This window comes from Nematostella vectensis, chromosome 14 (genome assembly GCF_932526225.1).
Source record: "Nematostella vectensis chromosome 14, jaNemVect1.1, whole genome shotgun sequence".
Taxonomy (NCBI): domain Eukaryota; kingdom Metazoa; phylum Cnidaria; class Anthozoa; order Actiniaria; family Edwardsiidae; genus Nematostella; species Nematostella vectensis.
In genome coordinates, this window is record NC_064047.1 from 6,946,810 (window position 1) to 6,971,474 (window position 24,665).

At 39.1% G+C, this 24,665-nt stretch overlaps 1 protein-coding gene across 1 annotated transcript; it reads left to right on the forward strand.

Moving 5' to 3' along the window:
- Positions 1-3,526: 3,526 nt before the first annotated feature.
- On the forward strand, positions 3,527-8,437 carry LOC5515968 (myophilin). Its single transcript, XM_001636086.3, has 6 exons — positions 3,527-3,678; positions 5,183-5,322; positions 6,270-6,330; positions 6,520-6,624; positions 7,082-7,114; positions 7,218-8,437. The coding sequence occupies exons 1-6, from the start codon at positions 3,628-3,630 to the stop codon at positions 7,329-7,331; spliced, it is 504 nt and encodes a 167-aa protein (XP_001636136.1). The 5' UTR covers positions 3,527-3,627; the 3' UTR covers positions 7,332-8,437.
- The last annotated feature ends 16,228 nt before the right edge of the window (positions 8,438-24,665 follow it).

Consider the following 24,665-nt stretch of genomic DNA (forward strand, 5'->3'; position numbering starts at 1 on the left):
TATCTATATATATGAGCTCACATCATCTATATATGAGCGCACATCATCTATATATGAGCGTACACCATCTATATATGAGCGCACATCATCTATATATGAGCGCACATCATCTATATATGAGCGCACATCATCTATATATATGAGCTCACATCATCTATACATGAGCACACACCATCTATACATGAGCGCACATCATCTATACATGAGCGCACACCATCTATTTATGAGCGCACATCATCTATATATGAGCGCACGCCATCTATATATGAGCGCACACCATCTATATATGAGCGCACATCATCTATATACATGAGCTCACATCATCTATATATGAGCGCACATCATCTATATATGAGCGCACACCATCTATATATATGAGCTCACATCATGTATATATGAGCGCACACCATCTATATATGAGCGCACATCATCTATACATGAGCGCACACCATCTATATATGAGCGCACATCATCTATACATGAGCGCACACCATCTATTTATGAGCGCACATCATCTATATATGAGCGCACACCATCTATATATGAGCGCACACCATCTATATATGAGCGCACATCATCTATATATGAGCGCACGCCATCTATATATGAGCGCACATCATGAACGCACGCCATCTATAAGCGCAAACCATATATGAGCACACCCAGTCAAATACCTACCATACCTACCTGAGCCATTTCTCTATACATTTGTCATTCTCCCATCTCTTGTTTAAGCAAAATCCAAATGGTCATACAAAGGAAGACGTTTGAAAACTAGGCAAAGCTGATCGTTCACGTATGTGTTTACCACTGACATGAGACTCCGTCACTATCTTGCACAAAACGCAGTCGTCAAATTAGCACATTTCGACATCTTGAAATACTAAGCCTATTAGACGGCTAATTACATACATAGGGGCGTATAGCATAGCCCTCAATTAGCATTGAACTGTCAGCATACCATAAAGCTCACGCAACGATCCGCTTATATTCGGTCCGTTCAGTCACTAGCTATGATCCAGCTGGTTCGGCGCTTTATTGCCGGTGTCGCGATGCAAAGTGCGCGTCCAAATAGGCATCAAAGCGAGGTTGATATGAAGTTCCCGCCGACAGAGCAAAAAAAAGAGCATGAAATTTTTCCATTTCTCAATATATAAGCTCAAGATTCCGCATACAAAGAGTTCCTCTAACAAAAAGCATAATTCCAAATTTTAAAGAATAAAGATATGAAATATAGATATTAGCGATCAAATTTGGCTAAATTTCTTTATTTTAAAGACCAGGAGAATTCATACTTTCAACATTTAAAAATTGCACTTCAGGCCTCATTTCTTGAAGACGAATCCATTAGAAAAAAAAACACTTTTTGATATGTTGGTTTACATAATGCAAACATTCAAACTTACCGAAGTTCACCAGACCTTATTATCGCTATTATCGTCCCCACCGGCAATACTCCGTCCCTTGTGAGACCTTAAGATTTACAAAGGCGGAGAGTGAAAGTCAGCGCGCGTTACCACATTTTTCTTTTAGCGCGCGGAGAAATACAACGTGTACTCCGTCGTCGTCCCTCCGTTCGCTGTTAGTAGCATACTACATTCTTAGTACAAATATGATACTCTGGATATCAGTTTTGACTTATCGACCGGTACCATGTAACAAATGCCTGAATCTGGACAATCGAACCTGCGGACACAATGGCCAGAGGCGCAAGCCGTACAGAGTAACACAGTACCAAAGCGCAACCCGTGCCCCCCCCCCCCCCCCACACACACACACACACACACACCCGCATCCACACTTTGTTGCTTAATGGGTGTTGAGGGCGCTCTAGTGAGCGCCCCCATTAGCGCTCTAGTAAGTCTTTCACAGTTATATATATACTATATGCAATATAACTGTTATATTATACTTTGAACAGAAAATCTTGAGAATCGCAAGAATATTTTTTCGTTAGTTACCGCTAGTGATCCAGCATGTTACTTTATATAGGTTTTTTCGATTTCTTCTTCTCCTTCTCGATTATATCTTCGATTACCAGGCGCATACCCAGAATTGGCTGAGGGGGTGCGCAGTCATGGGTATTATAAGGAAGAAAAAGCATAGTATTGGAATATTCTTAAATAAGAAATGACCAGCTTTTTGGGCGCACCCTGCCTGAGGGCCTAATTTCTGTGTCACTATATACTCAAGTATCATTATCAGATGAGCCGCATTTTCTGGAGAGGGGACGGAGGGGGAGGGGGGTGCTTTTGGAAGGTGGAGTTTATTACTCTACCCCGTAGAGAGGTCGCTTTTTTAAGGGGGTTCTAGAACAAGCTTAAGCGGTGACGGGATCATCACCAATGAATAAAATTGCGTTGCGTAGCTAAATAACTTTGTTCAGTTCTTGTACAAAATAAACAAGCCATGATTAAAACGTCACGGAAAGTAAAGAATTGTTTTGTTTAGTTATCAGCGCCACTTTAGCCCAAGTGAGCTGAAAGCTTGTCCGAAGGCATTTCATACAGAATAAGTTGATGCTCTTAGAATGCACTAGAAAAATCTGGAGCATTATGGCGCTTACCTACATTCCAGTGTGGCTACCAAGTCCATATGGCGATAAAATCAAAATCAGCAATCAAAACTTCTTCAACGATTGTGATTTTTCTCACAGCTCAAAACTCGTGTCGACTCTCCTTCATCTCACGCCACGACGCCGCCATTTTACGCCCCTGCCCTGGGTTACGCATGCAATGGTCACACAATGCATACATCGTCTTATTTAAGCAAGTAATCGGGATTCACTTAAATATCGTGAATTAAGACAGACCGATCAGACAGATCACGGATAGTGATCAAGTTTTCACGCAAGTTTTGCATATTTTTTTTTTCAAATTTCAACAAAATAACAATAGATAGGCTGATTGTTATCCTTTAAGCAGAAGTAGTAGCAGGAGTTACAATATCACGAGAGATCTTCGCAGTTGGCAAGACACTGTACCCTTAAGAGATAAATGAACGGTCACGTTCGCTGCTTTTTCAAACGTCTCTTCTGTCAAGCATAGAAGTTATAAAGTAATCATGAGAAAAGTTCGAGTTACGATTTTTTCATAATCGAACCCCCAACCGGTAATTGCGTTTTCAAACCACTTGATAATAACCCCCAAGAATGTTCATACTTGCGGAATAGCGTACAAGTTGTTTAAATAACACTGGTCAAAGAGTTTATTGTCGAGTGCATGTACATGAGATAAAAGCGCTTTAGTAATTAGTCGCGCGCGCCTACGCAGTCCATATTTGGACATGCCTTTCGCTAAGGGTCACTTTTGGCGCCAAAAATATGCACACAAAACACATTGACATTACTGAAAAAAAAATAATATTAGACTTTTACCATACTTGAAAAGATCGCCAACATGGGCTTTTCTATTAAACAAGAACTCTTTTAGTTTCTTAGATTCTTAGTCTACCGCTTTACGAATGATGAGCGTTATATTTCGTGTCACGCGTGACCGTATTATGTGACAGTCAAGCGCAGGCATTTTGCCAGCAGTCTTGTCTCTCGGCTACGTCACTACTCGTTTGCTGTAGTCACCGCACACCATCAAATACTCTTTCTTTAATATTATTTTAAATTTTACAAAGATGGCAGCTCGTCCCAAAGGCTATGGTTTCTCGCTAGAGGCAAAACGAAAGGTATGTCCATGTGTGTTGAAAATTTGCTAAAGTTTCGTTAAATTGTTTATTGGGTAGCACCGTTAGTTAGTATGAAGGCATTCCGCATGCTGGTCTCAAACGGGTGTTGTCTTAACCGATCTTTTGAAGGGACAACTACTTAAGAATTTTATCTTTATGTTATAGACGATCTTCCGTGAAGGTGTGATATTTGCTTGCATTTAATTGCATATAATATTGCACATTATAGACAGCAGTGCAATCTTTACAGACAAACAAATCTACCAATAAAAACACTTGAAAATGACTGCTTCCTAATTCGCAGTATTGCCGCATAAATTTTCCTAAAGAAATTACTTAAGCTCTGTAATCGAGACACATATTGTACACAGCGGCGGCAAAGCAATGATTTTAATCTCCAGTTTTCAGATTCCAAACAACAGAACAAAGATTTTATATACTTGATAACCATCCCACGAGCTCTGTACCGCGGGCAATCGTGAAGACGATTAATTTCCATCTCTTAACACATCTCTAGTAATCTCACTATATGTTAACGGGCCAAAATGTGCTGGATTAAAATCCCCCGAAGCAATAATCGAAAGTGCGAATATTTTCTCGTCAAGCTGTCGGAAGGAAAATGCTTGTTTCATAGATTTTTTTGCCGGGATGTAACACAATACGTAAACTCGACCCATCCGGCTACCGTGACCCGTCTTTTGCATTAGTGACATTCCTTCGCGGATTATTCGAACGTCTGAAAAAAGACTCAAGGCTTAACGCAGAGCGTGCATTGGAGGAGCCTCCAGCAAGCAGTGCATCAGCAAAAAGTAGATAGTGTCTAAAAGTTGAGCTGGATAGGACCAGCCTTTAAGAGAACATGGTCCAAAAGCATAAAAAATAGACATATGCGTTGTATTACGTCTCCAGACGACTTGGGGCTTTTTATTGCGTCCATTAACTCCGTCTTGAATTAAGATCGACCTTGGGAGGGCTAAATGACATAGTTCGACTGAACAACCAACATAAAGCGTCGTCTGGAACAGTGGAAGACATGTAGTTCGTCTCGCTTTTATACCAGATGAGACGCATTATTCGTCTGGACGCATTATACGGCTTTAGTTTAAAAACGGCCATTACTCTGTTTTATCGAAGAATAATATCATATATTGCATTTATTAATAATAAAATATGTTATGGGTGTGACTGTTCGTCATAATCATCATCATAATCATCATCACAATACTTCGACCTACTCGGCCGAGATTTCACGCACAACGTCCATACACACTGTGCATTCGATCATTGCATTTGAGATCCTGCCAAGGAATCCTCACAACCACCACGCCACCTTTATAGTATTAATTTTTGTATTGATTAATGTCCTTGGCCTTAGTTCTGCTGTCAGCATAACAAGTTTTTGGATATCTTACACTTATATTTTAGCACATTTATGTTCACGTCACATGGTGACGGGTTCACCTCTTGTACTAATTATAATGGTATATTCTGTCATGCGCATTAGATCGAATCAAAATACGACCACGAGCAAGAGGAGGAGATGAGGGACTGGATCGAGGCTCTGTTGGGCGAGAGCGTTTTTGGCGGGAAAACCGGCATCGATGGCGTCCACGACATCTTACGGAGCGGCGTGGTGCTTCTGAGGTGAGTCACACACGAATATGACTGGGATGGCGTGACATATTTGTCACGCAATAGTGGCCTACTTGTCGTGCAATTACGTTTTTGTGACAGAATCATTGCTCTATTGAGATGAATGTCATACATCACGAATAAAAGTAATTCTGAGTAGCGTGACCACCTGTCACGTAATAACGACTTCTGTGGGACGCAATGGCCTAATAGTGACGTCATAAGTCTATCAAAGCAAGCGTTACATATGAACAGCCGAAGAGAAAGGGGAATGAATGGCGTGCTCTTGTCACGCTTTGATGTTCCATTTGTCATGAAATGGCCTTTTAGTAATGCAGGACCATGCGAGATCTTTGTCACGCTATGACCTCTAGCAACGGTATCCTGTTTCCTGAGTATATTAAGTATGATTTTCTTCAGGGGCGTTTCTAGAGAAGAACACAGGAAGGGACCCAGTGTAGTGATACACAGACCACTTATCAATAAGTTCAAATCAGCGGCAACCTTAGCCCTTTAGCCCTTTTTTCTATCCAAATACCCACATAAAATGAACAGCCTACTTCTACCAACAAAGAGGTCAACCGGAGTCAAACTCATCCCGTCACATGAGCAGGGAACTCTCCCCCCTCCCATCCTGACTACCCCCTTCCCCACCCCCCCTACCTGACCTCTAGAGTACCCGACTAATAAACAATTAACTAATTCACTAAACACTCGGGGACTGATAGTGCGCCACGGGGTTAAGTAACGCAGATCAACGTAACTTGACCGATTTTTTAGGTAAATACGGAGAGCGCATCTCAAAACAATGCGCGCCCATTTCACCCATTATAAAGGGGATTTCGTGGTTTATAATTTAGCCCAACAAACTCTGTCCTTCCTGCCCTCGACAGTGTGCTTTCATAATATTTCTCTAACACCGATTTATTGAACTTGGAATTATATTATTTTTTTTTTAGGTGTGCAAATGCTCTTGGCGGCAACATTAAGATCAACGACTCGAAAATGGCTTTTAAACAGGTACACCTTACAGAGGCGGATCCAGGGGTTCTGGGGGTGGGGTAGGTGGGGGCGAAGCAAGCGTTTAAAGAAAGGGAGGAGAGGGAATGATGATGGTTATTGTCAAAACGTCATAATCATCGACAGCTGAAGGAACAGGTAACCCTTCTCAATCCTCACCGCCATTGTGTTACCTTTTATTTATTCCAGATGGAAAATATCGGAAACTTCCTACTGTTCTGCGAATCTTTGGGCGTATCGAAAGTGGACTTATTCCAGACCGTGGATCTATACGAGAAACAAAACATGGCCGCGGTAAGTGATCACGTGAACATCCATAGGTCAATTGTACCATGCGTGGTCACGTGACCTCTTCAGGCTAATTGTAGGGTGCATGGTCATGTGACCATTTTAGGTCAATTGTACCGTGTGTGATAACGTGACCTCTGTAGGTCAATTGCACCATAGATGGTCACGTGACCGTTTTAAGGCCAATTGCATCGTGGTGAATGGTCACGTGTCCATCCTTAGGTCAAGTGTACCGTGCGTGATCACGTGACCGTTCTTAGGTCTTGGGGCTCCTTTCCACACACTATTCAAATTATTAGTTATCCATTCTTTTGTTTTTAAATGTAGAATCTCTTTGTGGCGAAAATAAAATATATCTATCTATTTATAGTGAATACTCTAAAAATATGGACCTATTTTGAGTTTTTTTTTTTCATTCTGCTTCTTTAAGAGCTTTATTGATTGATTTTTTTCCCTTTTTTAGGTCGTTTTAGGCGTTCACGCACTCGGGAGAAAGGTATCTATCTTTTCTTCAAAGTTTCAAAGTACTATATGAACTTGTCTTAGAGTAAAACTGTACAGATGCCAGTTTTACAGAGCGTTCATTTTTGTCATTTTAGGCGCGAGCAAAAGGCCTGAACTGCCCTCAACTGGGACCCAAAGAAGCTGAAGCCAACCCGAGATCGTTTGACGAAGATAAACTTCGAGCGGGCAAGGGTATCCACTTTGCTTAAGCCACCATCCCAAGAAAAAGCAGCGGAAATTTTTGAACATTTATTCTTATTAAATTTAAATCCCCGTGCAAGCAGTGCTAGCGTTGCTGACCCAGCAAAGCCGGCGCTGTATGCCCATCCTGGGCCGTAGCAGGGGGTGGGGCACTGGGGTATAGGGTATAAGGTATGGGCGTGGCTGTGCCCCCATTGTTATCTTAATAGTTCTGTATCGTGCCCTCCCAATAAGTCGAGGCCTGCTACGGCTATGAAACTATGTTGGGAGGTGCTATGAAGTGGTTCGCCGGCATTTTCTTTGGGCTCAACCGAGCAAAACCAGCAATGCTGCTTGACGTTGGAGCTGTTTGCACGGGTCTTTAAGGCTGGTTAAGACAGCACGGTTTATCGTATGCGGCTTGCCCGCACCACCTCTAAAACTCGAGTCGTTGAGTGTAAATCAGCGTACGACTCTACTACGATGCTCGACTTCGGAAGTTGTGTCTAATTGTGGGTAATTCAAGTCTAAGACATGTCTTAGGCAGGTCACATACGACTGAAACGTACTGTCTCAATTGGTCTTTAGGAGTACAGTTGATTTGGTTACCGATAACTCCTAGAAATCAAAAACGGATTTCGATTTTCAAACATAAATAATGTTATCGGGGTCAACTGTATATTGTGTTTACAATTTTAGGGAAATATTGAGTCACTTTTTTTTCTCTTTTTTTTTTCTTGTGTTGCTTCACGTTGCCTTAGAAACCAGACAAAAAATTTCAATGAGTTTTCAAGCCAGGAGTTAATTGGGCTGCATCAAATATTCCCAGGATGCACTGCATCAAATATTCCCAGGATGCACTGCATCAAATATTCCCAGGATGCACTGCATTTTCGTTTTTGGTCAGTTGTAAAATCCTACAAAGATCCATATTTTGTGATAAAAATATATTTTACTTTTTAGACCTGTCTATCGTTAGTTTGTAGATAAGCAAGAATACATGTAAACGCGCTAGTGTATAGTCTGGACGCTGCTAAGGATCTAAAGATCTTGAAATTTACTTTTAGCCTATTTTAGCTCGCAAGTATAAATTTTACTGATCGATATTTAATAAATATTTTTATAGAATATAAAACGTGTTGTGTGCCTGGCTGCATTATTTGTCGAAAACAATAACAGAAAGAAAATCGAAGCCGCGAATAAGCGCCCCCCCCCCCCCTTCCCCCCACCCAGAAAAAAAATCACAGGCCAGGACGTCGAGAATGCTTCGCTCGAGAATAGACGGCCCCACCATAAGACCCCAAAAATTGAATTCTAATTATCACGGTATAGATGGTGTGCGCTCATACATAGATGGTGTGCGCTCATATATAGATGATGTGCGCTCATATATAGATGATGTGCGCTCATATATAGATGGTGTGCGCTCATATATAGATGGCGTGCGCTCATATAAAGATGATGTGCGCTCATATATAGATGGTGTGCGCTCATATAGAGATGGTGTGCGCTCATATATATAGATAGTGTGCATTCATGGTGTGCGCTCATACATAGATGGTGTGCGCTCATATATAGATGATGTGCGCTCAATATAGATGGAGTGCGCTCATATATAGATAGCGAGCGCTCATATATAGATGGTGTGCGCTCATATATAGATGGCGTGCGCTCATATAAAGATGATGTGCGCTCATATATAGATGGTGTGCGCTCATATATAGATGATGTGCGCTCATATATAGATGATGTGCGCTCATATATAGATGGCGTGCGCTCATATAAAGATGATGTGCGCTCATAAAAAGATGGTGTGCGCTCACATATAGATGATGTACGCTCATATATAGATGGCGTGCGCTCATATATAGATGGCGTGCGCTAATATATAGATGGTGTGCGCTCATATATAGATGGTGTGTGCTCATATATGCGCTCATATATAGATGGTGCGCGCTCATATAAAGATGATGTGCGCTCATATATAGATGATGTGCGCTCATATATAGATGGTGTGCGCTCATATATAGATGATGTGCGCTCATATATAGATGATGTGCGCTCATATAGAGATGGTGTGCGCTCATATATATAGATAGTGTGCATTCATGGTGTGCGCTCATATATAGATGATGTGCGCTCATATAGAGATGTTGTGCGCTCATATATATAGATAGTGTGCATTCATATATGGATGGTGTGCGCTCATATATAGATGGCGTGCGCTCATATAAAGATGATGTGCGCTCATATATAGATGGTGTGCGCTCATAAAAAGATGGTGTGCGCTCATATATAGATGGTGTGCGCTCATATATGGATGGTGTGCGCTCATATATAGATGGCGTGCGCTCATATATAGATGGTGTGCGCTCATAAAAAGATGGTGTGCGCTCATATATAGATGGTGTGCGCTCATATATGGATGGTGTGCGCTCATATATAGATGGCGTGCGCTCATATATAGATGATGTACGCTCATATATAGATGGTGTGCGCTCATAAAAAGATGGTGTGCGCTCATATATAGATGGTGTGCGCTCATATATAGATGGCATGCGCTAATATATAGATGGTGTGCGCTCATATATAGATGGTGTGTGCTCATATATGCGCTCATATATAGATGGTGCGCGCTCATATAAAGATGATGTGCGCTCATATATAGATGATGTGCGCTCATAAAAAGATGGTGTGCGCTCACATATAGATGATGTACGCTCATATATAGATGGCGTGCGCTCATATATAGATGGCGTGCGCTAATATATAGATGGTGTGCGCTCATATATAGATGGTGTGTGCTCATATATGCGCTCATATATAGATGGTGCGCGCTCATATAAAGATAATGTGCGCTCATATATAGATGATGTGCGCTCATATATAGATGGTGTGCGCTCATATATAGATGATGTGCGCTCATATATAGATGATGTGCGCTCATATAGAGATGGTGTGCGCTCATATATATAGATAGTGTGCATTCATGGTGTGCGCTCATATATAGATGATGTGCGCTCATATAGAGATGTTGTGCGCTCATATATATAGATAGTGTGCATTCATATATGGATGGTGTGCGCTCATATATAGATGGCGTGCGCTCATATAAAGATGATGTGCGCTCATATATAGATGGTGTGCGCTCATAAAAAGATGGTGTGCGCTCATATATAGATGGTGTGCGCTCATATATGGATGGTGTGCGCTCATATATAGATGGCGTGCGCTCATATATAGATGGTGTGCGCTCATAAAAAGATGGTGTGCGCTCATATATAGATGGTGTGCGCTCATATATGGATGGTGTGCGCTCATATATAGATGGCGTGCGCTCATATATAGATGATGTACGCTCATATATAGATGGTGTGCGCTCATAAAAAGATGGTGTGCGCTCATATATAGATGGTGTGCGCTCATATATAGATGGCGTGCGCTAATATATAGATGGTGTGCGCTCATATATAGATGGTGTGTGCTCATATATGCGCTCATATATAGATGGTGCGCGCTCATATAAAGATGATGTGCGCTCATATATAGATGATGTGCGCTCATATATAGATGGTGTGCGCTCATATATAGATGATGTGCGCTCATATATAGATGATGTGCGCTCATATAGAGATGGTGTGCGCTCATATATATAGATAGTGTGCATTCATGGTGTGCGCTCATATATAGATGATGTGCGCTCATATAGAGATGGTGTGCGCTCATATATATAGATAGTGTGCATTCATATATGGATGGTGTGCGCTCATATATAGATGGTGTGCGCTCATATAAAGATGATGTGCGCTCATATATAGATGGTGTGCGCTCATAAAAAGATGGTGTGCGCTCATATATGGATGGTGTGCGCTCATATATAGATGGCGTGCGCTCATATATAGATGGCGTGCGCTCATATATAGATGGTGTGCGCTCATATATAGATGGTGTGTGCTTATATATGCGCTCATATATAGATGGCATGCGCTCATATATAGATGGTGCGCGCTCATATAAAGATGAAGTGCGCTCATATATAGATGATGTGTGCTCATATATAGATGATGTGCGCTCATATATAGATGGTGTGCGCTCATATAGAGATGGTGTGCGCTCATATATATAGATAGTGTGCATTCATATATGGATGATGTGCGCTCATATATAGATGGTGTGCGATCATATGTAGATGATGTGCGCTCATATATAGATGGTATGCGCAAGTTTATTCACAGTTAGAATGCATGATTTGTGATAGACCGCTATTGTGGATTCTTAATGTAGACAGTAGAGTACGCTTGTAAAGATGATGTTTAAATAGCTGTAGATAGCGCGTGCTCATTTTACATGTTGGCGGTTTAATAAAGGTACCACTTTCCATCTTGTATCAAAACGACTACAATATTTTGATCGGCTTATCGTAAGCATAAGTATTTTTTATTATAGTAATGCACTATTTGTTGAATAGTTGAATGCGAATCTTAAATCATTCCCGTTCTTATAAGTTAACGATTGCAATAGTTTTGTGTTAAACAGATTTCGACTACTAATTTTAGCCAATACATTAAATGGGACAATAAAATGCGATAACCACTAAACACTTCATAACATAACGAGGATTATTAAACCATTTTTTGGCTTGTCTAGACTGTGTTTTGGTTTGTTGTTTAAAAATACGCTATATTATCAACCGTTCACTGTTATCTTATCAACCCTAAACTGTTCCGTTATCATCTGTTCCCTATAATAGAACAATTCACTGTTTACTATCAACCGTTCACTGTTCTATTATTATCCGTCCCCTATAATAGAACCCTTCACTGTTCTGTTATCATCCGTTCACTGTTTTGTTATCATCCGTTTACTGTTTTGTTATCAACAGTTCACTTTGCTTATTAACCGTTAGTTGCTCGATTACTATTCGTTTTCTCGTGAAAGGATTCTCAAACAGTATAAAAACCATTAAATAATTCAAATCTTGAAGTGAGAAAACGAAATTGCGCGCAATCACCTTCCTCACATCTTCCCACAACTCTTCGTGACACGCGCGTGCGAGGATAAAAACCAGCTTTGTCATCTCGTTTACAATGTTTTCGCCTGACGTCGGTTTCCCGCACCACTCGCAAAGAGTTGTGGGAAGATGTGGGGTGTATCTGATTGGACAGCGTTGTCCTCATACTTTGTCGGAACAATCGTCTATGTTTCAGAGCGAAGTTCTGCTAGGAAGTTTCGCCTGAGTAGGTTCTGGTTTAGGTTCTGGTTTTGAAGAGGGAGTGTGGATTTCCTTGCCCGCCATCTATTTAAAGAGGGAGTGTGGATTTCCTTGCCCGCACTCTATTTAAAGAGGGAGTGTGGATTTCCTTGCCCGCACTCTATTTAAAGACGGAGTGTGGATTTCCCTGCTCGCCATCTATTTAAAGAGGGAGTTTGGATTTCCTTGCCCGCCATCTATTTAAAGAGGGAGTGTGGATTTCCTTGCCCGCACTCTATTTAAAGATGGAGCGTGGATTTCCCTGCCCGCACTCTATTAAAGAGGGAGTGTGGATTCCTTGCCTGCCATATATTTTAAGAGGGAGTGCGGATTTCCTTGCCCGCCATATATTTAAAGAAGTATCGTTAAATCGATAAATTTTCTAATGCAATCTTATTATTGGCTAGAAATTGTGATTATTAGATCAAATGAGGTTCCACTGTGTAACAGTGTTTTAGAAAGTTCTTCCGGGAAGTATGTCCCAACCCCGCCCTCCTCCCACATAATACATACCGCGTATTCAGTCCCAAAATCCCAATATACTTGTGTCCTCAGACTCAGAGAAATTTTGAACTTTGCCTCCCGCCCCCCCCCCTCCAACACCAATACGTTTTTGCCCCACCCCACCCCCAACCCGCAACGTTTGTGCTTCGCCATCACGGATAGAGGTGGATGGAAAATGTTATGTGTCCTAGACTCTCTCCACACTGCGTTCTTGTTGATTTAACTGATCGCCCACTACTCAGTAAACAAAACAGTCAGCAATGCAGGGAAAATAATTACGTTAAGTGATCTTGAGAGTTGTTATGCTGGACGCCTAACGCAAGGGTGCTTTTGAGATCAAGTAGCACTGATTATGATGGCCTTAGTATAATAGCTTGTAGTACTTTAACTCGTTAGGATTTCGTCTGTCTTTCGGTTGGCTGGCGGAAGAATCTGAAAAGATGTTATTATTGCAAACCAAACCCGATCAAGAGGAAGACGGATTGTTTTTCTCTTAAGATTATTTGCGAGGAGCATTCAATAGATAAACCTCTGCGGTTAAAAGATAACAATATTTTTGAAGACTGTAAACTAGAGAATCACTAATTGACCTGCGTAGCTAGTTTTGAAACAGCCGAATAAATTGACACATGGCTAATGTGTCTAACAAAGTGGTAGGTGACCAGCATTAGCTCTTAGTAGGATCTCCAATCAGACTCGCTATACTACTTGTTTTTTTTTTTCTAAAACTCCTTTATCTACCTCATAATGCATTTTTTTTTTCAAGAAAAAAGGTATAAATGACCCAAAAATAAATAAAAGCTAGAAAATAGAATAAGAATAAGAATAGCTCAAATAACTCTTCTTAAAATTAATATATGATTTAATAAGTAATAAGGAAGTCGAAAGATAAGCCAAAATGTTATAAAAACAATATACAATTTATCAACAATATGGTAGAGTCTGTCAGAATACTGAATAGAAAATAAAACATAGCTAATTCCCCTGTGACATATACGAAAAATATATGAGTAATAATACAAAGGTTTTTCTCTTCCGCAATAAAGAGTATATTATATTAGCGACCTTATAAACAGCGTGTTTCGGTACGGATACGGAAAACTGTGAACAGCCGCCGTCCGCCCAATAAACCCACTGTTTCCTGTTTCCGTTTGTTATAAAAGCTGAAACTGAAAGAAGTCTTACAATCAGCAGTCGTGAAGAGACATAAGACAAAGAAGAACAAAGCACCTCAAAGAGGACTCGAGGTAATGTCGTACGCGCAAGAAACAAAAGACCAAGGACAAAATAATTTTCAAAACGAGAAAAGGCAGTCCACTATTTTTACGGAGCATGTGTGCTTAGAGTTAGCAAAAGAAGAGGAACAGTCTTCGATAGGAATACGAGCAGGCACACCTATACGTGTTTGGTGTAAAACCGACGATTCAGAATTATATCATCGACTTTCAACGTTCGCGACAAAGCAACATCATATATAGAAAACGCCGTATTAACCCTTCCATGGCGGCGTTGTGTTTTTTCGATTGAAAATAAAAGCGTTAGTGCCTGATTAATCGGATTTTCTTGACAAGAAAGGTTTTCTCGGCAAGACCTTACGCTATGGGTGAATAAAGACAAAACATCAACATTACCAAATGAGAAATTTGACTATCCTAAAACAACAATAATGCAGTTTTTGTTAGTTCCGCTAGTGATAGTGCAGTTATTGTCTAAACAGGTATTTTTATCATAGTTTTTCATAACTTCCTACTTTTCTACCAAAATGCGATCGAATAAAATGATACAATCTTTTAATTATAATTGTGGATTTTCATTTTTATTTTTTAACTCCAGTTTCCCCCTACTGCCCCCCCCCCCCCGAAAGAGTTTTTCGTTGCTTTGAGTTGATAAAAAAGACGCAACAAAAGTAATCCATTTCCATCGGCTAATTCAAGCGAGTAAAACCATGATATTTCAATCAAATACCGTCAATAACACATCAGACTTCATTGTAGACTGTTATTTTGAAGTTTGCTTGCCAATAAACCGTTGCATTTTAATCATGTATAAACAAAAAACAAATCCATCCTGACAACCCACACCACCCTACAGCACTCTGACTGCGTCCTCGTGGTGAACAACGAGTTATCCACGGCACATCTGCCGCTGCAACTTTGACTTCGAGATACCCACCTACACCACCCTGAACCGACATGACGGAAAAACATGACGTGACGCTTCAAATAAGCCCATTTTACATCGAATAAGGCGGAGAATTTCTCTGAGTACTTAAGAACTTATAGCAAACAAAATATCAAGTGCGACTTTTTTTAAATTGATGCAACTTTTTGTAAAGTGTCATGGAAATTTGAGCTTTTCGTCCCTGAACTGATACACAGGGCAATGATGATCAAGGGAAAATTATCTTAAAAAGCCAAAATCTGTTTATGTGCACTATGTGCACCTCACGTTATTTGTGTTTTGAAAATCAGTCCGCAATACAAGGAACCTATAGCCATTGTAAGAAATTGTGTCTTCTCTCTCTATCTGGAATTGCGCATTTTCCAGGTTTTTCCGTCATGTCCCCTGAACCGTCTGATGGGCCAGATTGTGTCCTCCATCACTGCCTCTCTGCGGCCCTATGTGGACCTGACTTAGTGCCAGTCCTACTTGGTGCCATACCCTAGTATCCAGTTTCCTCTACCTACCTTTGCCCCATCAGTTATCTCTGCTGAAAAAGCCTATCACGAACAACTGAGCTGAGCTGAGCTAAGCTGTGAGATAATAAAACACTTGTTTCGAACCAGCCAAACAGATGGTGAAGTGTGACCCACGTCCCGGCAAGTGTGGCCTGCTGTCTGCTTTACCGTGGTGACGTTGTCCCCAAGGATGTCAATGCTGCCATAGCAACCATCAAGACCAAGAGAACCATCCAGTTCGTCCGCTGGTGCCCCACTGGATACAAGGCATCAACTACCAGCCAGCTCCAACCGATGTGACCTGACCCACGGGATATAGGACAACTTTAGTCCAAAGTGATGTCTAATGCTTGTTAGTGTTGAATAAAACACGTGTTCCTACCTCAACTGGCTGTATTTGCCATTGCTTATTTATTGCCGGGTTTTTTTTATGTTAATAGCATTAATAAAATTATTCTTTTGTATAACTGATTGTCAATAAACTCTAGTAATTGTCCAAACGTGTGAATGAATTTCAATTGCACGGAAAAGAATGTTCATTTTAAAAAATGAAGGCACAATTGCATTTTTGATTTTCTACTAATGCTAATGAATGTTCACGTATATGCAATTATTAATGAAAGTCGGAGTCACGCTGACGTTATTTATGAACGAACAAGACAACCATAGTGAAGCTGGCAGGCAACTCAGCAGGCAACTCGGTGAAGTTAGCAGGCAACTCAAATGTGATGATTTGTGTAATATCTCGGCAGGTATATGGCCGATTGTCACGGAATTTTGACACGATTGTACAAAAAGTACAACAAACATATTCATGCATGTATGATATCAAATATTATTAATCACGTGACTGTGTGACGTTGAACGTTCCAGCAGGCAAGTCGTTACATCACAATTGTCGCGATAACTACTTCCCCTTTTTACCGATAGTCATCAAACTTTAACCTAAGTGTACAAATGTAATAACGAAGACAACGCCGTATTAGTTATTCTCATGACGTCATCAATCACGTGACCGTGGGAAAAAACATTTTCTCGAGTTCCTATTGAGAAAACATTACGAAACTTTCGAAATATGACAAATAGCACATGGGATTTTACAATCATGAACTTTTAAAATATGACGTCATCAATCACGTGACCGTGGAAAAAAAGTCGATATCTAGAGTTCTGACTGAAATAACATTGCAAAACTTTCGAAATACGACAAATTATGTATGTCGTTATTAAAGCCTAACTTTTTTGGAATGTTTTCGTGATTTACTTTTATAAAAACATATAGCAGGCAACTCGACAGTACAGCAGGTAACTCGTTATGCGCTTTGAATATCGTATCCGTCGTTATTGGAGCTTCATTTTTTCGTATTTGTACATGATTTACTTTAATAAAAACATACACAAACACGTACAAATTCCAAAAAAGTGAAGCTTGAATGACGACGAATACGATATTCCCAGCGCATAACGAGTTACCTGCTTGTCGAGTTGCCTGCTATATGTTTTTATTAAAGTAAATCACGTATAAATACCAAAAAGTGAACATTTAACAACGACGAATACGATATTCCCAGCGCATAACGAGTTACCTGCTGTACTGTCGAGTTGCCTGCTATATGTTTTTATTAAAGTAAATCATGTACAAATACCAAAAAGTGAACATTTAACAACGACGAATACGATATTCCCAGCGCATAACGAGTTACCTGCTTGTCGAGTTGCCTGCTATATGTTTTTATTAAAGTAAATCACGTATAAATACCAAAAAGTGAACATTTAACAACGACGAATACGATATTCCCAGCGCATAACGAGTTACCTGCTATACTGTCGAGTTGCCTGCTATATGTTTTTATTAAAGTAAATCATGTACAAATACCAAAAAGTGAACATTTAACAACGACGAATACGATATTCCCAGCGCATAACGAGTTACCTGCTTGTCGAGTTGCCTGCTATATGTTTTTATTAAAGTAAATCACGTATAAATACCAAAAAGTGAACATTTAACAACGACGAATACGATATTCCCAGCGCATAACGAGTTACCTGCTGTACTGTCGAGTTGCCTGCTATATGTTTTTATTAAAGTAAATCATGTACAAATACCAAAAAGTGAACATTTAACAACGACGAATACGATATTCCCAGCGCATAACGAGTTACCTGCTGTACTGTCGAGTTGCCTGCTATATGTTTTTATTAAAGTAAATCACGTATAAATGCCAAAAAGTGAACATTTAACAACGACGAATACGATATTCAAAGCGCATAACGAGTTACCTGCTGTACTGTCGAGTTGCCTGCTATATGTTTTTATTAGAGTAAATCACTTACAACTGCCTAAGAAGTGAAGCTTAAACAACGGAGAATACAATATTACCAGTGCATAACGAGTTACCTGCTGTACTGTCAAGTTGCCTGCTATATGTTTTTATTAAAGTAAATCATGTACAAATACGAAAAAATGAAGCTCCAATAACGACGGATACGATATTCAAAGCGCATAACGAGTTACCTGCTGTACTGTCGAGTTGCCTGCTATATGTTTTTATTAAAGTAAATCACGTACAAATTCCAAAAAAGTGAAGCTTGAATGACGACGAATACGATATTCCCAGTGCATAACAAGTTACCTGCTGTACTGTCGAGTTGCCTGCTATATGTTTTTATTAAAGTAAATCATGTACAAATAAGAAAAAGTGAAGCTTCAATAACGACGAATACGATATTCCCAGTGCATAACGAGTTACCTGCTGTACTGTCGAGTTGCCTGCTATATGTTTTTATTAAAGTAAATCACGTACAAATTCCAAAAAAGTGAAGCTTGAATGACGACGAATACGATATTCCCAGCGCATAACGAGTTACCTGCTGTACTGTCGAGTTGCCTGCTATATGTTTTTATTAAAGTAAATCATGTACAAATACGAAAAAGTGAAGCTTCAATAACGACGAATACGATATTCCCAGCGCATAACGAGTTACCTGCTGTACTGTCGAGTTGCCTGCTATATGTTTTTATTAAAGTAAATCACTTACAAATGCCTAAAAAGTGAAGCTTAAACAACGGAGAATACAATATTACCAGTGCATAACGAGTTACCTGCTGTACTGTCAAGTTGCCTGCTATATGTTTTTATTAAAGTAAATCACGTACAAATTCCAAAAAAGTGAAGCTTGAATGACGACGAATACGATATTCCCAGCGCATAACGAGTTACCTGCTGTACTGTCGAGTTGCCTGCTATATGTTTTTATTAAAGTAAATCATGTACAAATACGAAAAAATGAAGCTCCAATAACGACGGATACGATATTCAAAGCGCATAACGAGTTACCTGCTGTACTGTCGAGTTGCCTGCTATATGTTTTTATTAAAGTAAATCACGTACAAATTCCAAAAAAGTGAAGCTTGAATGACGACGGATACGATATTCAAAGCGCATAACTAGTTACCTGCTGTACTGTCGAGTTGCCTGCTATATGTTTTTATTAGAGTAAATCACTTACAACTGCCTAAAAAGTGAAGCTTAAACAACGGAGAATACAATATTACCAGTGCATAACGAGTTACCTGCTGTACTGTCAAGTTGCCTGCTATATGTTTTTATTAAAGTAAATCACGTACAAATTCCAAAAAAGTGAAGCTTGAATGACGACGAATACGATATTCCCAGCGCATAACGAGTTACCTGCTGTACTGTCGAGTTGCCTGCTATATGTTTTTATTAAAGTAAATCACGTACAAATTCCAAAAAAGTGAAGCTTGAATGACGACGAATACGATATTCCCAGCGCATAACGAGTTAGCTGCTGTACTATTGAGTTGGCTGCTATATGTTTTTATTAAAGTAAATCACGTATAAATGCCAATAAGTGAAGCTGTAACACAACGAATACAATATTCCCAGTGTATAACGAGTTACCTGCTGTACTGTCGAGTTGCCTGTTATATGTTTTTGTTCGAGTAAATTACGTACAAATGCCAAAAAGTGAACATTTAAATCTGGTATTCGTACCGAGGCTGCTGTGTGGGGTTATAAAATGTATGGTGATAGACGTTAGTGTGTGGGTTAAAGTGTGCAATTATGGCTATTATATATGGTGTATTGCATTGGGGATGTTAGTTAAGAGTTGTGGCTATAAATGAAATGTAGAAAACGGGCTTGGAGTTAGGGCAGAACAGTGTATTTGACCTTTGAAAGAGGGTGATAATTACCTGTTGATAATTTCCTGTGAGTGTAATGTGAGCTTGTGAAAAATCAAGTCAATAACAAGACCGGTGAGGAATAATATCTGAAAGCGTGCAGGGGACAAATCAATGATGGCAAATAGAAGATAGATAGTGGTTATATAAGTATTGGACAGTTGGCTCCTTGAGTATGGGTTTTTATATTGTGTCGTGTAGAGGGAGAGTTTGTTAGGATTCGCGCTCTAGGTTAGTGACTGATAATCGATGAGCTTAAGCGATGGCCCATATCGAGCGAAAATAATACGCGTAGATACGGCAGAGAAACGGTAGGAATTACAGTGCAGGTTAAGATGTGTAAATCACGTGCAAGTGCCAAAAGTGAACATTTAACAACGATGAATACGATATTTCCAGTATATGTTTCTATTCGAGTTAATCACTTACAAGTGCCAAAAAAGTGAAGCTTTAATAACGACGAATACGATATTCCCAGTGCATCACGAGTTACCTGCTGTACTGTCAAGTTGCCTGCTAAAAGTTTTTATAAAAGTAAATCACGAAAACATTCCAAAAAAGTTAGGCTTTAATAACGACATACATAATTTGTCGTATTTCGAAAGTTTTGCACTGTTATTTCAGTCAGAACTCTAGATATCGACTTTTTTTCCCACGGTCACGTGATTGATGACGTCATATTTTAAAAGTTCATGATTGTAAAATCCCATGTGCTATTTGTCATATTTCGAAAGTTTCGTAATGTTTTCTCAATAGGAACTCGAGAAAATGTTTTTTCCCACGGTCACGTGATTGATGACGTCATGAGAATAACTAATACGGCGTTGTCTTCGTTATTACATTTGTACACTTAGGTTAAAGTTTGATGACTATCGGTAAAAAGGGGACGTAGTTATCGCGACAATTGTGATGTAACGACTTGCCTGCTGGAACGTTCAACGTCACACAGTCACGTGATTAATAATATTTGATATCATACATGCATGAATATGTTTGTTGTACTTTTTGTACAATCGTGTCAAAATTCCGTGACAATCGGCCATATACCTGCCGAGATATTACACAAATTATCACATTTGAGTTGCCTGCTAACTTCACCGAGTTGCCTGCTGAGTTGCCTGCCAGCTTCACTATGGTAACAAGACATATGTTATTGATTCAACTTTAATAGAAATAACACAAAAATATAAATTAAATACTGACGACAATAAACCTGTTTTATAATGAAACCGATTCTCCCATCAATTCCTTGGTTTATTAGTTTTTGCATTCCTAAAAAAAATAGTCAGAGATTCTCCTTGTGTCATTATCACTCTTACCAGACTAGTGCCAGCCGGTATTGTCTACCAGTCTTACCGGGTTGCCTGTGCTTGGACATAAACCGTAGGGCAGCATGGGGCCTTGGACGAGGGTTTCCTGTGACGTCATAACTCTATCAAGCCACAGGAAACCCAATCAGACACTCGGGTAAGAACGCCTGGGGATTTGTTGCAGCATTGCTGATGTTAATAAGTTTTTAGTTCGTCTCATAGCTAAACGAAAATAATCAAGTTATCAGAATCAATGGACGTGATATTTTCCGAACATAGACGACAAAAAACAATAGACATTTGTATGAAATCCTGTGTCCTTTAGCCTAGAAACTTACATATGAAGAAAACGTTGTCGTTTTGGGGATTTGGTAACAAGGAATCTAAGTTTCTCTTTAAAGACCTTCTCCATCGACTAAAGATGGTCACAGTCACTGTTTTTATATTCTGATTACAAGTCATAAAGTTTACGAAGCCCCTGCGATACGGCAACCTTAAAAATGACAAGAATCATGCAGCTTTTCCAAATAAGGAATATATTAGTTTCCTTATATGGGAAGTGACCGCGTTTTGCCAAAACGACAATTTTTGGCTAAATTTTCTTGATATGTCATGCAAAAAGAAGCTAAAGAACATACTACATGAGACAAACCACTGCTGGAGACGAAAAAGATGGTCACAGTTGTTGTTTAACGTCAACGGCCTGTGGCTATTTACTCGATTTCGCACGTATTTTTTTGTTAATAATTACTAGATGGCACACCTGCTCATTGGAATCGACCACTTTATTTTTCTTGTAAAACTGCGTGTATTCAAGAATCAAGGTTTTTATAACTATTGGATCTTGATGAATGTAACTCCATAATTTTATGTTGATTAAAGGCACCCAAACAGACTTTTGGACCAAAACGGTGTTTTTACTAACGGGATGTACTCCTTTTGGATCTGCTCCTATTGTTTTTAAATCAAGATAGATACATAAAGTTTTAGTTTCATATCTACTCCCTTTTTCAAATTAATAGTTGGTTGCGTCTCAAAACACTATAAATGATTAAAAATCCAAAGAAATTCTGCCACAAAGCCCAGTACCATACGTAAAGCGGCACAAATATTTTGATATGTTTTTTTTTATGTTTTGTTTATTTTCTTTTTGGCAAGCAATGTTGAGACCTCGCTTCAAAAAGTGCAACAACATCCAAGGCAACTGTTTATATGGAGTTAAAAATAGTAAAACAAAGTCCACATCCTGGAAAACAATTTTGTTCTAACACATGAAAGAAAAGCGTAGCCTTTTTACGGAAGCACAGATCCGGTTTTTGGAAATTAAAATTTTGCTTGCGCTTCAATGGGCACCTTGAATGGCAAAACACGTCAAGATGATGATGCGATGACACACTTCAAAACTTCGTGAGTAATACCTCAAATTGTTCATGACTTGAATACAATTTCACGGTCTGAGATCCCGGCGCGAAAAGCATAATTCTTGTGACTGTGAATCAACGGAAAAGCTTTCCGTACGTAGATTTTACGTAGTAAAAAGCTGTGTTTTGCCGCCTCTTTTAGATAAAACAGCGGTGCGCTCGATTTTCAATTAATAGCAGTGCCATGGGCAAAAAGGATTAAGTGAAAACAATCAAGCTCGGCTTAACTGATGAGCTTCTCTTAGAAAATGAAAACAAAGTCTAAGCTTACTGAATAAATTAATAGTAAAGTAAAATGTTATTAAAGGGTTAGTGCGAAATGAAGTTATCGTAAAAAGAAAGCAGTACTTTGCATGAATTTCAATTTAATATACTAAAGATTTTTTAAAATAGACAGAATATATTTATCAGATAGCATCGGTATATGATCAGAGTCAAACGAGCCATGTTGAAATAGGCGAACCCTTCGATGAGCTGTGTGTTTGACTTGCGGAGCAAAGATAAAATTATCTTGACTTTTATGTGTGAAATATTTAATTTTTTCGCGTAATAGGCAATACAAACAAAGCAAAAAAATAATAATGTTTAAGCTTTATGTTTATTTGTTGCAAAAATTGTAACAAGAACAACTTTGTTTGTGAAAGAATGCTTTCTTTTTGTGTTATTGTAGAACTCAGCTCCCATAACTTAACAACAACACAGTGAGCTAACAAAAGATAAATTTATTTATTTGAAGCAAAAAAAAAAAATGATTACTGTTTGCGATGTGTACTTGAGTTACTCGGGTACGTGACCAAAAGTCTTTACAGATATCGACAGCAATGCACGAGGAGAACGTTTGCCAAACAAAGGATTTATGAGCTCGTAAACAACTCGTACACTTCCTCTCTGAAAACATAATTATGGTTATAATGATGAATTGCGAGCCCCTTAAGAACTAATAAAATTTGAACTAAAAAAAATCCAACTTTATTTATTTACCTGCCATCTAATATCCTGGAGTAACTGCATAAGAAAATGGGGAAAGATATCCTTATAGACAGTAGCTTAACTTGGTGGGCTAACAACGTAGATTCACAGATTTCCATCCGTGCCTTTTTTATTTTGTCTTTTCCTTTCTTGTCTTTACCTGATGTTGTCAAAAACAAGAGCTTACGTAAGGATCTTATTTAAATATTGTACGTGACAGAAAATAAAAAGTAAAGTGGATCGAAATAAAATGACAAATCACAAATTAAGATAATATCAGAAATATTTATTATAAAGGTATGATCCCATTTTCTATTTTTATTTTGATACAAGGTTGGTCCGTTATGATCGCTTTAATTACCTTTCATTTTCTCATCACTCTTTTACTATTGTTTACAACTGAAAATACCTCGGTTTATTTGCAAGAAAACTTCAAAATAGTCACCCACGATTGATGTTAGTTTCCTCCTTTTCTCAGACACTTATTTGAATTAGCCGAAGAAAGTGACGCACTTGTATTTAAAGTGTGACAGAGCTTTGTCTATAAGGTCACGTAGACTCTAAATGTTTTCATGCTTAGCAATAGAAAAATGAACGCTGAAACAATTAAAACCACTATTATTTGCAAACGGTATTTACAATTGCTCCCATTTAAGCCATTAAAATTTCGGTAGCTTTTGCAAGGTGTTGATGACGCGGGCTCATACGATCATCGTGAATGAACTAGAGCCTTCCTAGATGCACACGCAGCTATGACGTCACGGACTGGGTATATAATCCGGCCAAAGCGAGGAAAACTAATTCGAAAACAAAACAAAACAAGTGCTACAAGTAACCTTGGTTTTTGTGATTCAACAAGAATAAGCTTAGCAGTGTTTTGCCACAAAGGGGGAAAGTTTTGCTTAAAAATCATAGATCAAGAGATAAAGGAAGAAGGAATTATTGCTGAGTTGAAGTGAAAGAAGATCTGAGAGGGAAAACTCGGGATTTATTACACAAAGTAAATATGGAGGAGGATAACTT